This window comes from Ammodytes marinus (assembly GCF_949987685.1).
Source record: "Ammodytes marinus genome assembly, chromosome: 5".
In the NCBI taxonomy this organism is placed as follows: Eukaryota; Metazoa; Chordata; class Actinopteri; order Uranoscopiformes; family Ammodytidae; genus Ammodytes; species Ammodytes marinus.
The window spans coordinates 23,218,851-23,230,955 of record NC_137234.1 but is presented as its reverse complement, the minus strand read 5'-3'; the positions used below and the strand labels follow the sequence as shown (position 1 = coordinate 23,230,955).

Below are 12,105 nucleotides of genomic sequence, written 5' to 3'. Positions count from 1 at the left end.
AGAGAAATCCCGCGTTCTGCTCAAATCTCGCAGGATTGAAAGGTGATGACGTCGTTGATTCCACGTTGGCCCGGACGTGGCAGTCGGCTGTCGAGCGCTGTAGAAATCATCAGAAAAACCTACCAGTGTAAAATTAACACACGTTGCCTCTGCCGTGGGCTTGTATCAGCACTTCTTTCTTAGATTCAAACACCCTCTGCCAGCTATGGGGCTTACCATCTCGTCGATCTTCGGCCAGCTTTTCGGCAAAAAACAGATGAGAATTTTGATGGGTGAGTGTGTTTGGCTAACGTCGAGAAGAGGCACGGTCCTTAGCTTTAGCCAAGGCTAATAAGCCCGTCCTCGGTGAGCTTTAAAAGTCTATGCACTTGGCAAACCTTTAAGTATAAACTTTCGGACAATAGCGGCTTGTATAGCACAACGAAGAGCCGTTTAAGTGACTGTAACTAACTAGTTAATGTTTCCCCACCCAGCGTAAGCTTATTATTTGGGGTGTTTTTTGTTTTTCAAAGGCTACAAAGTATGCTAACGGCAACTTGCCGTTTAAACGAAAGGATCATGTTTTTTTTTTTTACATAATAGTAACTAACTCCAACTCAATAACTAACTAACCTTTTTTTAAACTAACAACCGCCTGACATTTTAGATAACACATACTTCCTTACAGTTACATATTTCGGAAAAAATTGTATGGTATTCCCCAATTTCATGTACATATAATACCTTACATAACCTATACGATCAATCGTCTTTACGTTTGCGGTTTTCTACTTTAGTGAACTTGGTATTAGGTAACGGTCTTTTATGACGTTTGATGGCTGAGTGTCATGGTGTTGCGATAGTCTCCAGTCCTGTTTCCGGATTGGAGCGACGGAAGGAGCGACGTGTCCTCTATAAACAAAGTCGATTAACATTAGGACCAGCTTTAACCGTTTTGGTTTGTTTCTCTCTCATTCTTTCTAATTGATGAAAACAGATCAATACAAATTATTTGCTTTTTGTAGTCACATACTTTCTGGTTATATGACCGAAAGAAATAAAGAAAACGCCTGTTATCTCATTTACAACAGGTTTTTATTTGTAGCTGTGTAACTTCTATCCTGTCCTGGTACAGATGTTGACTTTAATCACATTTTCCCCCATGCAGTTGGGCTGGATGCTGCCGGAAAAACAACTATCTTGTACAAATTGAAGCTTGGTGAAATTGTGACCACCATCCCAACCATTGGTAAGAGATAAGACCAACTGTTACTTTTAAGTTGAGCTATGGTCTTCTTTATTGATCGTTTGTATATGCACTTTACATGTTTGACCAATCTTTGTGTTATTTAAGATCGGCCTCTTCTCTTTTCCCTGTCACAGGTTTCAATGTGGAGACGGTAGAATATAAAAATATCAGTTTCACTGTGTGGGATGTGGGTGGCCAGGACAAGATCCGACCCCTGTGGAGGCATTACTTCCAGAACACACAGGTATGAGTGTTATGTGTTTTAATATACGGTATTAACTGCATTGTGAGGAGCGGTGGTTGTACATAGCTCTGAAATAGCCAAGCAAAGTGGTTTCAGTACACCACTTTTATGAGACACTTGCAGAGAATAATATGAAAGCGTTTCTGTTGGTGATATTCGCGAGTTAAAAACGTCCCGAGGTGCTCGCGGTCTAGACAGGTGGTCTGATATAGTCAGCCTTATAAAGTCAGTGATGATCACTAAGAAACAAAGCAAAACATTTTTCATTTCACTGCACTGTTGTCTGGTGATCAGAGCCTGGTCTACTTGCAGTGTGACAGAGTGTAGAAAAATGTGATGAGGAATGGAGGGAAATTGCCTATTTTTAGCGGGTCCACCCACCCACTAACCTTGGTGGAAAAGTGTCTTCCTTTATCCCCTCGTGCAACTTACCATTCTTTAGAAACTTCTGCATGTAAATGTGCGACACTTGTATGTAGGCTACATGTGCCTCTCTGTGTAAAGATGAAATTATCGATAGCTAATTATTTTTTTTTAAATGGGATGAAAGACAGGATGACGCTCATCACTAGCTACAGCTTAAAACCTTAAAGTTACACAATGACAGTAAGAAGCACAGAACCTGCCAGGGCTGATGCATGATGTACAATAGTGAGCCCCTCCCGACTTCTTTCCAGCGGTTACAAGAGAGTAATCGCTCAACAGAGAATGAAATGGTCCAACACTGCCTATAACATAGCAAAAGAGGAAATCCCTTTTGCAAAATTCAAATCATTGATCACACTGATGAAAAACGGGTTGATTGTTGTGGATCCAACTTATGCAAACGACATGGCCTGTGCCCAGTTCATAGGAGTGATATCTGACTCTCCGAGGACAACTAGCTGATAAAATTGCCTCCGCCCCCTACCTATCATTTATGATAGATGGAGCCACTGGTGTCACCGTCAGTCTTAACATTAGGCTACTGCAAAACTCGATTATGACAATTATTGATCAGCATGCAAGTTCATTGATAAATACAATGCTGTACAAAAAAAAGGGAGGGGGGGTCTAAAATCTCACTCGCTTATCCATGTTATTAATTTGTTTTTGTTTTTTCATCTAGGGCCTCATCTTTGTAGTGGACAGTAACGACAGAGAAAGAGTGACAGAGTCTGCTGATGAGCTCTCAAAGATGGTAAGTATTTCATGGATTCATCTCAGAAGGGACTGTAATGCAAGAATAGTGTTTTCTGTTCATAGCAAACGGCATAGAGTTTTGTTCAGAGAATATTGGCTCATACTGTGACGTAGTAAAATCCAAGTCATGTAATTGGTCCTCCATTCTTGGCTCCTCAAATGTGGAATTACGTTTTCAAACTGTTCAAACAGCAGAGTTGCATTATATCTGTTGTTTTAAGCAGAAACTAAATTTTTGCAAGATGTACTTCAAATGTCCAATTTCCTATTGCAAGACCCTTTGTGTGTTGTGTCATGGGACATAGTATACACTTTACTACACTGGGATATGCATATAATCAAGCCAAGACTCTTTTTTTTTATTGTATTTTATTATTGAAGCCTTTGGGAAATATACATTTGTTAATGCTGTTTATGTGCTATTTTTTTGTGACAGTGTATCGGATAATTATTTTAGGTATTTAGATAAGTTCACATTGTCACTATTTTAACCTTTTATATCATTATGTGACATGCTTAACTTAAAAATCGTAATTTTGTTTTTAAGTAACCTGGACTCTTGCTGCACTAGAGTATAGTATATGGGAAGTTTTGCCTTCATTTGACAGTAAGGAGTTACATGCAAAAGGTCAGCAGACGGACACCGGAGAAGCCATGATGTTGTAGTCAGCAGTCAAATTGCCTGAAATTACCTTTTACGTAACACAACAAATAGTATAATTTGAAATGATAGTCTAATGTGTTTGACCCTGACATGAAATCTTAGATCTGATGTTTTGCTCTTTTTTTCTGCCCGTCTAGTTGACAGAGGACGAGTTGAGAGATGCCGTTTTGCTGGTGTTTGCTAACAAACAGGACCTTCCCAACGCTTTATCAGTCAGCGAACTCACAGACAAACTGGGCCTCAATGCCCTCCGCAATAAAACTGTAAGTGATCTGAGAAGAAGTTTGCTCCCTACACTCGCAGTACGATACAAATCTGAAAGCACGCTCAAATCTGCATTCAAATCTTAACTGGTTACTTTCTCTGACCCCACAGTGGAACATTCAGTCAACCTGCGCCACCCAGGGCACTGGGCTGTTTGAGGGACTCGATTGGCTATCCCAAGAGCTATCCAAGAAGTAGTGAAGGATCGGCCCCGAGAGAAGAGAGGGAGAGACACTGAACACCACAGGACAAAGAGAGAGAGAAGACACAGACATGTGATCCCCAAACATTTGGTCTTCCAGCACCAATGTTCACAAAAAGGACAAAGCTGGTGGACGATATAATCATCTTGGGAAATTTTAATAATTCAATTTTTTCTCTTTTATTATCAATACTATAGCTGTATTATCTCTTGATATAGTTTCCTCCTTTTTGTTCCTCAACTATTACATGGCAACATGTTGTAATCACACATTCAGTTGCATGATGAGCAAATGGCCTATTAGGGAAGTTCCATGGAAACAATACATGGGATTTATGGGAGTTGTATTTCCACTTGACACATTGGCTCCTGTCTAGGCAGCGTTTTCACTAATCAACCACTTTGTAGAATTGTTGGACTTGCGTGTAGGCTTTTGATTGAGCCTAGTTTGGGGGATATGATAATATAACTCAACGGAGGACGACTTGTAGGCTGCCGCATGCCGTTCATCTCCACACCCCTTGTGGATATTTGACTCCCTTGCAGACCTGACCCTTGCTCTTCACTGCTATGTCCTCATTCTCATGACAACTCATTTCCGTAATGGCCTGTAGCCTCGTAGAATGAGATGGATGAGGATTCCCTCGATTTCACAGATAGGTTATGTTTGTAGTTTCGAAATCATGGATCCAAAAAGGAACATTGTGCCTTATGGTCCGTCTTCACAGAAATCTGAGTAATCCTTTCATAGACTCATTCTCATAGGTCGCGCTCCCTCCTAAGACGCTTTAGTGACTCTTTTGCTTTTGAAAGACAAAATAATGCAATAAGACACTTCCTTTTGTGCCGCAATGTGTGCTGTGGTGCAGCAGAACTGCTTCTTAACTTCACATTCAACCAGGGATCTTAACCTGTTTTGAACATCTGTGAATTTGTCATCACTCCTTTTCATTCCTTATTCTTAATAGCCACCTTTGGGGAAAAAAAGGATTTAGCTCAAATATGGTTTCTTCTAGCCACTCTTTAATAAAAAAATAATAATGTTTCCCTTAAAGGTGAAAGGAATCCAGGCCAGTGTCGGTGCAACCTGTTAATTGTCATGTTTTTGTTTGTGTTTTTTTGGGCAGCCCTTGACACAGTTTGTTGTGTGTTATGTCCAAAGGCAAATACTTTGTTCTACTTTTATTATAATTATTTTACCCCTCTTGAAACACAGACACATACCTGCCCATCAATTCATTTGTGTATACATTCCAACCTTTGCTTGCAGATGCTGGAGCTGCCACTCCTAAAAAAAATGTTAAAAACATTTTACAAAAAGCTCTGAATAAAGCCCATGTTTAAAAAAGATTTTGTTTTGGACTCCACTCATTGATGATTAAAGACTTGACTTGAAGTTTTAATCATTCAAGGTATATTATTAAATACTTTCTTACTACATTGTTCACTGGAGGTCAAATCCGATCACACTTTCCCAATTTTCAACTTTTCTTTCCCAATAACTGAACTGTGCCTGATAAGAGGAAGTGTACGAGGTGTTGTGCTATACGAACTCTTTAGTAGTGTGATTTAAGACTAAGATCTCAGAAGAAATCGAGATAAACAAACCTGTGCTGTCTTTTGTTAAACATTATTCTCTTGCAAAACACTGCACCTTCCGAAACATCTTACATCTTTATGATGTTACATTGCCCACGCTAAAAGACGGTTAGGTGATCTGCACAGCACATGTTGAAAATAGCACCATGCTGTTGAACTTTAGTTTGGGGGGGAAAAAACAAAATGGTTACTGTTGTAAATAAGGTGTTGTGTCTTGTGTGGCTCTCTTAAAGCAGAAAGCTAACAAGCAGATCTATTAGTACATCTAAAATGACCATCAATGCTACGTTTGAGCAAAGTTTGAGCCTACATGACCTGCACTGCAGTTGACCTTTAAAGTTATTCGATGATGCAGAGGAGTCTCTTAACACTTGGTCAACACTATTAATATTTATTTGTCTACTTTTGGAATAACATAATTGCTTGCACAAAATTAAATAATGCCTCCTGTCTCACTCAGTTAGCAGTAACTTACACAATATGGGCCAGGACTTAGATTTAGTTAAATCCCTTTATATGGTAATCATTATTTTAAGGGGAGATGCAATGGAGGAGGCTTGTAGGTATTATAGTACCCTCATTCCTATCAGTGTCATGCTGTTGCCATTGCTGCGCTGCAGGGGGCGATATGTCCACTGCAGCAGACATGTGATCTGCAACAAATAGGCAATAGTTTTCTGTCATGATTGGAAAATTAAAAATTAAAAACAGTGGTAAAACACATTTTAAGCCAAGTTTTCAAATAAGTTAATTAAGTGCCTTAATTCCACTTATCCATAATGCATTTTAATCTGTTAAGGTAGTTGGTAAGTGGTGAAGGGAGACAGTACATTGGACAATGACATGTGAACAACATTATTTTGTTCTACTTACAGTGGGTGCCAATCCTATCGGTTGGTGCTATAGATCAACAATTCATATTTTGTTCTGCATAAAAATCTCAGTAAAATCATGTAGGAATTGTAAGCTGTTGCTAGGTAATTAGGACCTTCATACAATGTTTTTAGGTGACGGTATAAGCATTATATAATAGGCTTGATGTGTGAATGTCTGTTCTAATTTGTTTATGATAGCTAATCAGGCTTAGTGGAGCTAGGTCAGCACACAGTTAATGTGTGTGTGTGTGTGTGTGTGTGTGTGTGTGTGTGTGTGTGTGTGTGTGTGTGTGTGTGTGTGTGTGTGTGTGTGTGTGTGTGTGTGTGTGTGTGTGTGTGTGTGTGTGTGTGTGTGTGTGTGTGTGTGTGTGTGTATCATCCATAAGCAGCAACGTGGGTCAGCATAGGGAAGCACATATGTTCTTCTGCTTTCAGCACCTTTTTCTTCTTTTTCCTGCACTCTTGAACTCAAATTTAATTAAATGGGATTTCCAAATTTTTTCTCTCCAACATAATCACAAAGGTAAGTTTTAAATTGTAATGTATAATATATTGTCTCTTGTATACAATTTTAATAATTTCAATTGTCAAATCATATATTGTATTGTGGATCTTTTGCGATGCCGTATTTGGCTTACTTTCTTTTGAATTTAGAAAAGACACTCCTGCAGCAGAAGCTAACTCAACTCAATTAAAGGTGCTCAGAGGAACCTTCAGTTTGTGTTCATTCTTGCACCCCTTTGGATAAAAGCGGTAGTGTTTTTACTACGCCAGCCGTTGTTCCTGGGAGAGCGTACCCATCACAAAGGCATAAAGAAAAAATATATAAAAATAGCATTCTTTGCACTGATGGTCTCGTTTGCTGTTACATGTCAAATGTGATCATCAGAGGAAAAAATTAAACGGTTTCAGAAATATTTGAAGTTCCTCTTAGCACCTTTAAATAATTCTAACGACACACACAGCATGTCAGGAGCTCACATACAAAGTCTTCCACATGTACAGTGTTGCAGCTCAGGCAGAGCTCGGGGTTCTCCCCTCGTTTAGGATGATGCCCACCTTGACCCCCCACATACCAGTACCACAGCCTTCATACTCCCAGGCTAGAGAGAACCTGGTGAAGGCTATCCCACCCCAGCTCCTCTGTCTGCTGGCCTGTGGGGGACTAGACTGTCGCTATGAAGGACCAGAGTGCTGGAAATTAAATGAGCAGGTCATCCGAGGCCTTTTCTCCTCCTGGTGAGACTATATGTGACAGCGGTCTCATTCATGTTGCTGTGTTATCTTCTGTAAACAGTAAGTGGTGGTTTACTGATTATGAACTTCTTGCTAACGCAGGGTGACGGATGATATTATTGCCACGACACGACCGTCCAATCATCTAATTAAGAAGTACGACATCATTGAACAATTTCAGAGGTAATCCGTATTCATTGCTATTCCAGCGATGTTTGTATTGTTCTGCTGCGTGTCTGTCGAGTAAGTGGATATGCATGATACATGAGCAGTTGTAGGGATTAACAGTCTTCTTAAAAGGTGTGAACATGACTGCCCCGTATTGTATGAGACCCTTCTGTTATTGTACTTTAATTGGGTAAAATGACAATAAGACATCTGACAGAATTGCTTTTTAATTACACCTCCCCTTTTTCTAAAGGTTGAACATCAGATCGATCATCAACATGCAGTTCCCAGGAGAACATGCTCACTGTGGACCGCCGCTGGATCCTGAAAGTGGATTCACATACTCTCCACAGATCTTCATGGACAATGACAGTGAGATCTCGATACAGTAAAAACACAACATTGAAACTACAATTATTGGACATTTGACCGGGGAGCAACTGATTATAAGTTACATTATATATACTGTTTACTGAGTTCCTATAATATAAAGTAGCCTAAAACACACATAATTCCATGAATGTCTATCATGTTCCTAAAAGCATTCCCACGTGCACAAATTTGTATATTTGCAGTTTACTTTTACAACTTTGCGGTGCCAGATTTCGGAGTGTCCTCTCTCATGACTATAATTGGCAGCGTGAAGGTTTTGGCTTTTGCAGTGAGGGAAGGAAGAGTGGCTGTGCACTGCCATGCAGGCCTGGGTAGGACAGGTAGGAATCAACATACATGCTGTATCTACTGTTAATAGCTAGTCAGGTTGTGCATGTGTGACGCTCTCATGTGTATTCATGGTGTTTGTCTATGTTTCTCTGATGCGTTCTCGCTGCTCAACAGGTGTCCTGATTGCCTGTTACTTGATCTACACCCTGCGCATCAGTCCCAGCGAAGCTGTGCACTTTGTGCGGACTAAAAGGCCTCGCTCTATTCAAACCCGGGCACAGATCAGCCAGGTGTTTGACTTTGCTCGCCTGCTTAGTACACAGCTGATCCAATACCCTGACATGAGCCTGCGGCATGGAGCCCCTTTCACCCTGCAGCACTACCTAAACCGACAGGCACTACTTCTGCATGGCCAGGAGGCACGCAACCTTAGACATACACCCAAGGTCTGGACTATATAATTATACTATACTAATCCTGTGTCCATGAACATACCTTACTTTGTATTCCTGACTAAATAGCATTCTTTGCACTGATGGTCTTGTTTGCTGTGACATGTCATTTATGATCTTCAGAGGAAAATTTAAACTGTTACAGAAATATTTATAAGTTCCTCTAAGCACCTTCAAGTAATTCTAACGAGACAACGACTGTGGCTCAGGTGGTTAAGCGGGTTGGCCAACGATCCAAGGGTCGGTGGTTCAATCCCTGCCCGGCCACCTGTGTCATGGTTGTTGTGTCCTTGGGCAAGACACATCACCCACCTTCACCGTGAATGTGTATGTGTATGATTGCTGAGTGATTGAGGTGGTGGTCGGAGGGGCCGATGGCGTGGAATGGCAGCCTTGCTTCCGTCAGTCTGCCCCAGGGCAGCTGTGGCTACTCTCGTAGTTTACCACCACTGGTATGACTGTGTGTGAATGAATGGAACCTGGAACCCTGTAAAGCGCTTTGAGTGCCTTGAAAAGCGCTATATAAATCCAATCCATTACACACAGCTTGTCAGGAGCTCACATGCAAAGTACAGGCAACCTCAGACATAGGCTACAGCCAAGGTCTGGACTATATCATTATACTATACTTATCCTGTGTCCATGAACATACAGTACTTTGTATTCCTGCCTGTTTTCTGTCCATCTCTTGACAACCTCTTTAGGTGGTGTACCTCCTGTGTGTGCGCCTCTCCTGCTTGGCACTGGGCCTCTCTGCTCCACCAGGGGTCCAGGCAGAAGTGCAGAAGAGGACAGCACTGAGGTCCCTGGGCAGGACTGTGAGGGACACCCTGCTGGACAATCACAAACAGTCCCTGCCCTTACTGAGGGATTGTCCTAAGGGCTCATTGGTGGGCTCAGGTTGGCTTTCCTCCTGGGACGAGCCCCTTGGATTCCTGGAGAGGAAGAGAGAAGTGCTGTTGGACAAACGCAGCTACAGCGAATCAGACCTCAGCAAGATCACAGTTAATGAGGTCCAATTTCACGTTATTCATTCAGAATCACTGTTACGGCTGCTGTCCTTAACCTAGAGTGCTGCACGTAACGATCACATACAATTTTTTTAATGTCTTCTCACTGTGTTGTGCTGTCAGGATCTGGAGTTAAATCCATACTGCACCCCCGCACTTGGAAATGAGAGACACTGGTTTGTACAGGGTCTGATAGGACCTGATCTGAGGCCAGTTTGTCCAATCCCTGCATCCGTTTCTCCAGGCCACCACAACAACAAAAAGGAATCTCATACTGTCAACAAAAACTGTAAAAAGAGGAAGTGCACAGCTAAAGAGGCCCTGACCAAGTACAGCTCCAACACTGAGGTACCTGTGATTATTTCTGTAAAAACAAAAAATCTGCTGATAAGGAAAGCATTGATATGATTGCTTTAAAACATTCTGATCTCTCTGTTACATAAAGTTGTGCAGAAATCCACATAATCTAGTTCCAACCTCAGTCGCCTGGGCTGTTGCCAAGGCAATGGCAGACCCCGATCCTCTGGGAGAAACCATTCTACAAAGATCGGCCCTGCTCCAGGTGAAAGACACTGGAGCACACCTGGTTTTAAATCACAAAAACATCCATTTGATTTTGAGCTGTAAAGCCACTTAATGAGAACTGTCACTCACCTTTTTTCGACTAGGAGGAACTGAACAGTAGCGACTGTGGCTGGGCTCTTCTTGTCACACAGTCAGATCCTCGTGTTCTCTGCTGCCTGTTGTGGACCTGGCTGGACAAGTTAAGGGTCAGTGGCATCAAACATGAAGAAATAATATTGCCAGTAGGCCTATTCACATTTTGTCCTGAGGCTGTGAGGAGTAAAATATATACACATGCTTCCCATAATTGTGGTAAACATCTTTCTCATAGGCCTTATCTTTTTTCCCTCTACCCTCACGCAGGAGCCTGTTCTGAGTGCAGAGGATGTGGACAGGTTGAGTTGTGGAGCAAACAACAGCATGCCTCTCGGTGCGTTAAGGAAGGTAAGGACACTTCTGTATGAAAAGCCATCGTTGACTCTTTAAATAATTCCTCTTAGGTTCAGAGTGTGCATAGTTTTCCTATTTGGCAAAGTTTTACAAAGTTATTTTTCTTCTTACATTGTTACAGCCACAGAGACACACCATCTGTTGTCTCCTGAGCTGTGTGAGTACAGTGACCAGCCTGTGTCCACACAGGGAAGAGGCAGTGCTTCAACAACTGGTGCGGACTCTCACAAGGGTACGAAAAATATGAAATCATAGCATTTTAAAGTGTGTGGGTTTGTGTGCTGTGAGTAACCCTTCTACATGGGTGTGTATAGTTATTTTCAATATTCTTTTGTTCTTCTTACAATGGCCAGCATCCCCAAGAGGAAAGTGAAAGCCTTGTACATTTGATGAAGGTCCTGAAGGCAAGTTTGATAGATACCCATCCGCATCTATCCCCAGAAGGGCCTGCAGCATCAATTCTACACTTTGAAGAGCAGAGTCGGCATGGAAACAAAAACTAACTAAGAAGTCTTTATTTCAAAAGTTGAAGCCTTTTTTAGCCTGTGCACATGATTGTGGGAAAAATAAAAAGACCTTTTTGGCAGATGACCTTTTGGGAAATGTCCTCTGTGTAAAAAGTCAGATTTTTGGACATCTCTTTTGTGGGCCCTATGGCAACATATGGCTGCTGGAGTCTACTACTTGATTTTCCCTCTTGCTGTGATCGCCCGACTCTATCTGCCCCTTTACAAAACTAAATCACTGCATGTAGATTAAACACAGCCTGACTCTATTTTTCGAGAAACTGTAATAAGTAGTGTGATCTTCCCACTCTTCTCTCTGCCTTATAAGCTCAAAAACTTTTCTATCTTACACTAAAATGTAACAGTCACATAAAAAAGGGACAATAAGATGATTGAGGAGATACAAGGCTTAAAGTAAAGTCATAGATTTTTGTATTTACATCTCTAACAATTTAAAATATCTATTTAAAATATACAGTATATAATGTTTATCTATTTACAAAGTCAGTCTTGTGTGTGTGTGTATATATGCATAGATAGTGTGCTGAAACATTGGTTGAAAATAAGGTCCATACATATTCACACTAATTGTGTATGTATATATTTTTTTAATGTGTATTTTCAATAGAATGTCGGATACAGTACTTTAGTATCAACAGATTACACAGTGTGTCCACTGTCCACAGTATGTCTCAGCCTTTCATACCTAATAAATCATTTACACCATCTGCATACTGTCTTTTATTTTTTCGTATTTTGGGAATCCCTGCACTGTTCACTCACACACACACACACACA

At 41.1% G+C, this 12,105-nt stretch overlaps 2 protein-coding genes across 2 annotated transcripts in view; both read left to right on the top strand.

Moving 5' to 3' along the window:
- The first annotated feature begins 64 nt into the window (after positions 1 to 64).
- Positions 65 to 5,134, top strand: LOC307250788 (ADP-ribosylation factor 4-like). Its single transcript, XM_080027985.1, has 6 exons — positions 65 to 272; positions 1,148 to 1,228; positions 1,363 to 1,472; positions 2,581 to 2,652; positions 3,456 to 3,581; positions 3,694 to 5,134. Exons 1-6 carry the CDS (start codon positions 206 to 208, stop codon positions 3,778 to 3,780), a joined length of 543 nt encoding a protein of 180 aa, XP_079884111.1. The 5' UTR covers positions 65 to 205; the 3' UTR covers positions 3,781 to 5,134.
- A 2,172-nt stretch (positions 5,135 to 7,306) lies between these two features.
- The window catches only part of LOC307250567 (protein tyrosine phosphatase domain-containing protein 1), a gene marked incomplete at both ends in the record, with an annotated part of 5,270 nt that continues 471 nt past the window's right edge, over positions 7,307 to 12,105 (top strand). The window contains 11 exons of the mRNA XM_080027684.1: positions 7,307 to 7,497; positions 7,597 to 7,677; positions 7,916 to 8,034; positions 8,238 to 8,375; positions 8,500 to 8,771; positions 9,482 to 9,781; positions 9,911 to 10,135; positions 10,233 to 10,349; positions 10,456 to 10,557; positions 10,715 to 10,795; positions 10,923 to 11,033. Coding sequence (XP_079883810.1) covers positions 7,307 to 7,497; positions 7,597 to 7,677; positions 7,916 to 8,034; positions 8,238 to 8,375; positions 8,500 to 8,771; positions 9,482 to 9,781; positions 9,911 to 10,135; positions 10,233 to 10,349; positions 10,456 to 10,557; positions 10,715 to 10,795; positions 10,923 to 11,033 — 1,737 coding nt within the window. The remainder of the gene's footprint in view (positions 7,498 to 7,596; positions 7,678 to 7,915; positions 8,035 to 8,237; positions 8,376 to 8,499; positions 8,772 to 9,481; positions 9,782 to 9,910; positions 10,136 to 10,232; positions 10,350 to 10,455; positions 10,558 to 10,714; positions 10,796 to 10,922; positions 11,034 to 12,105) is intronic.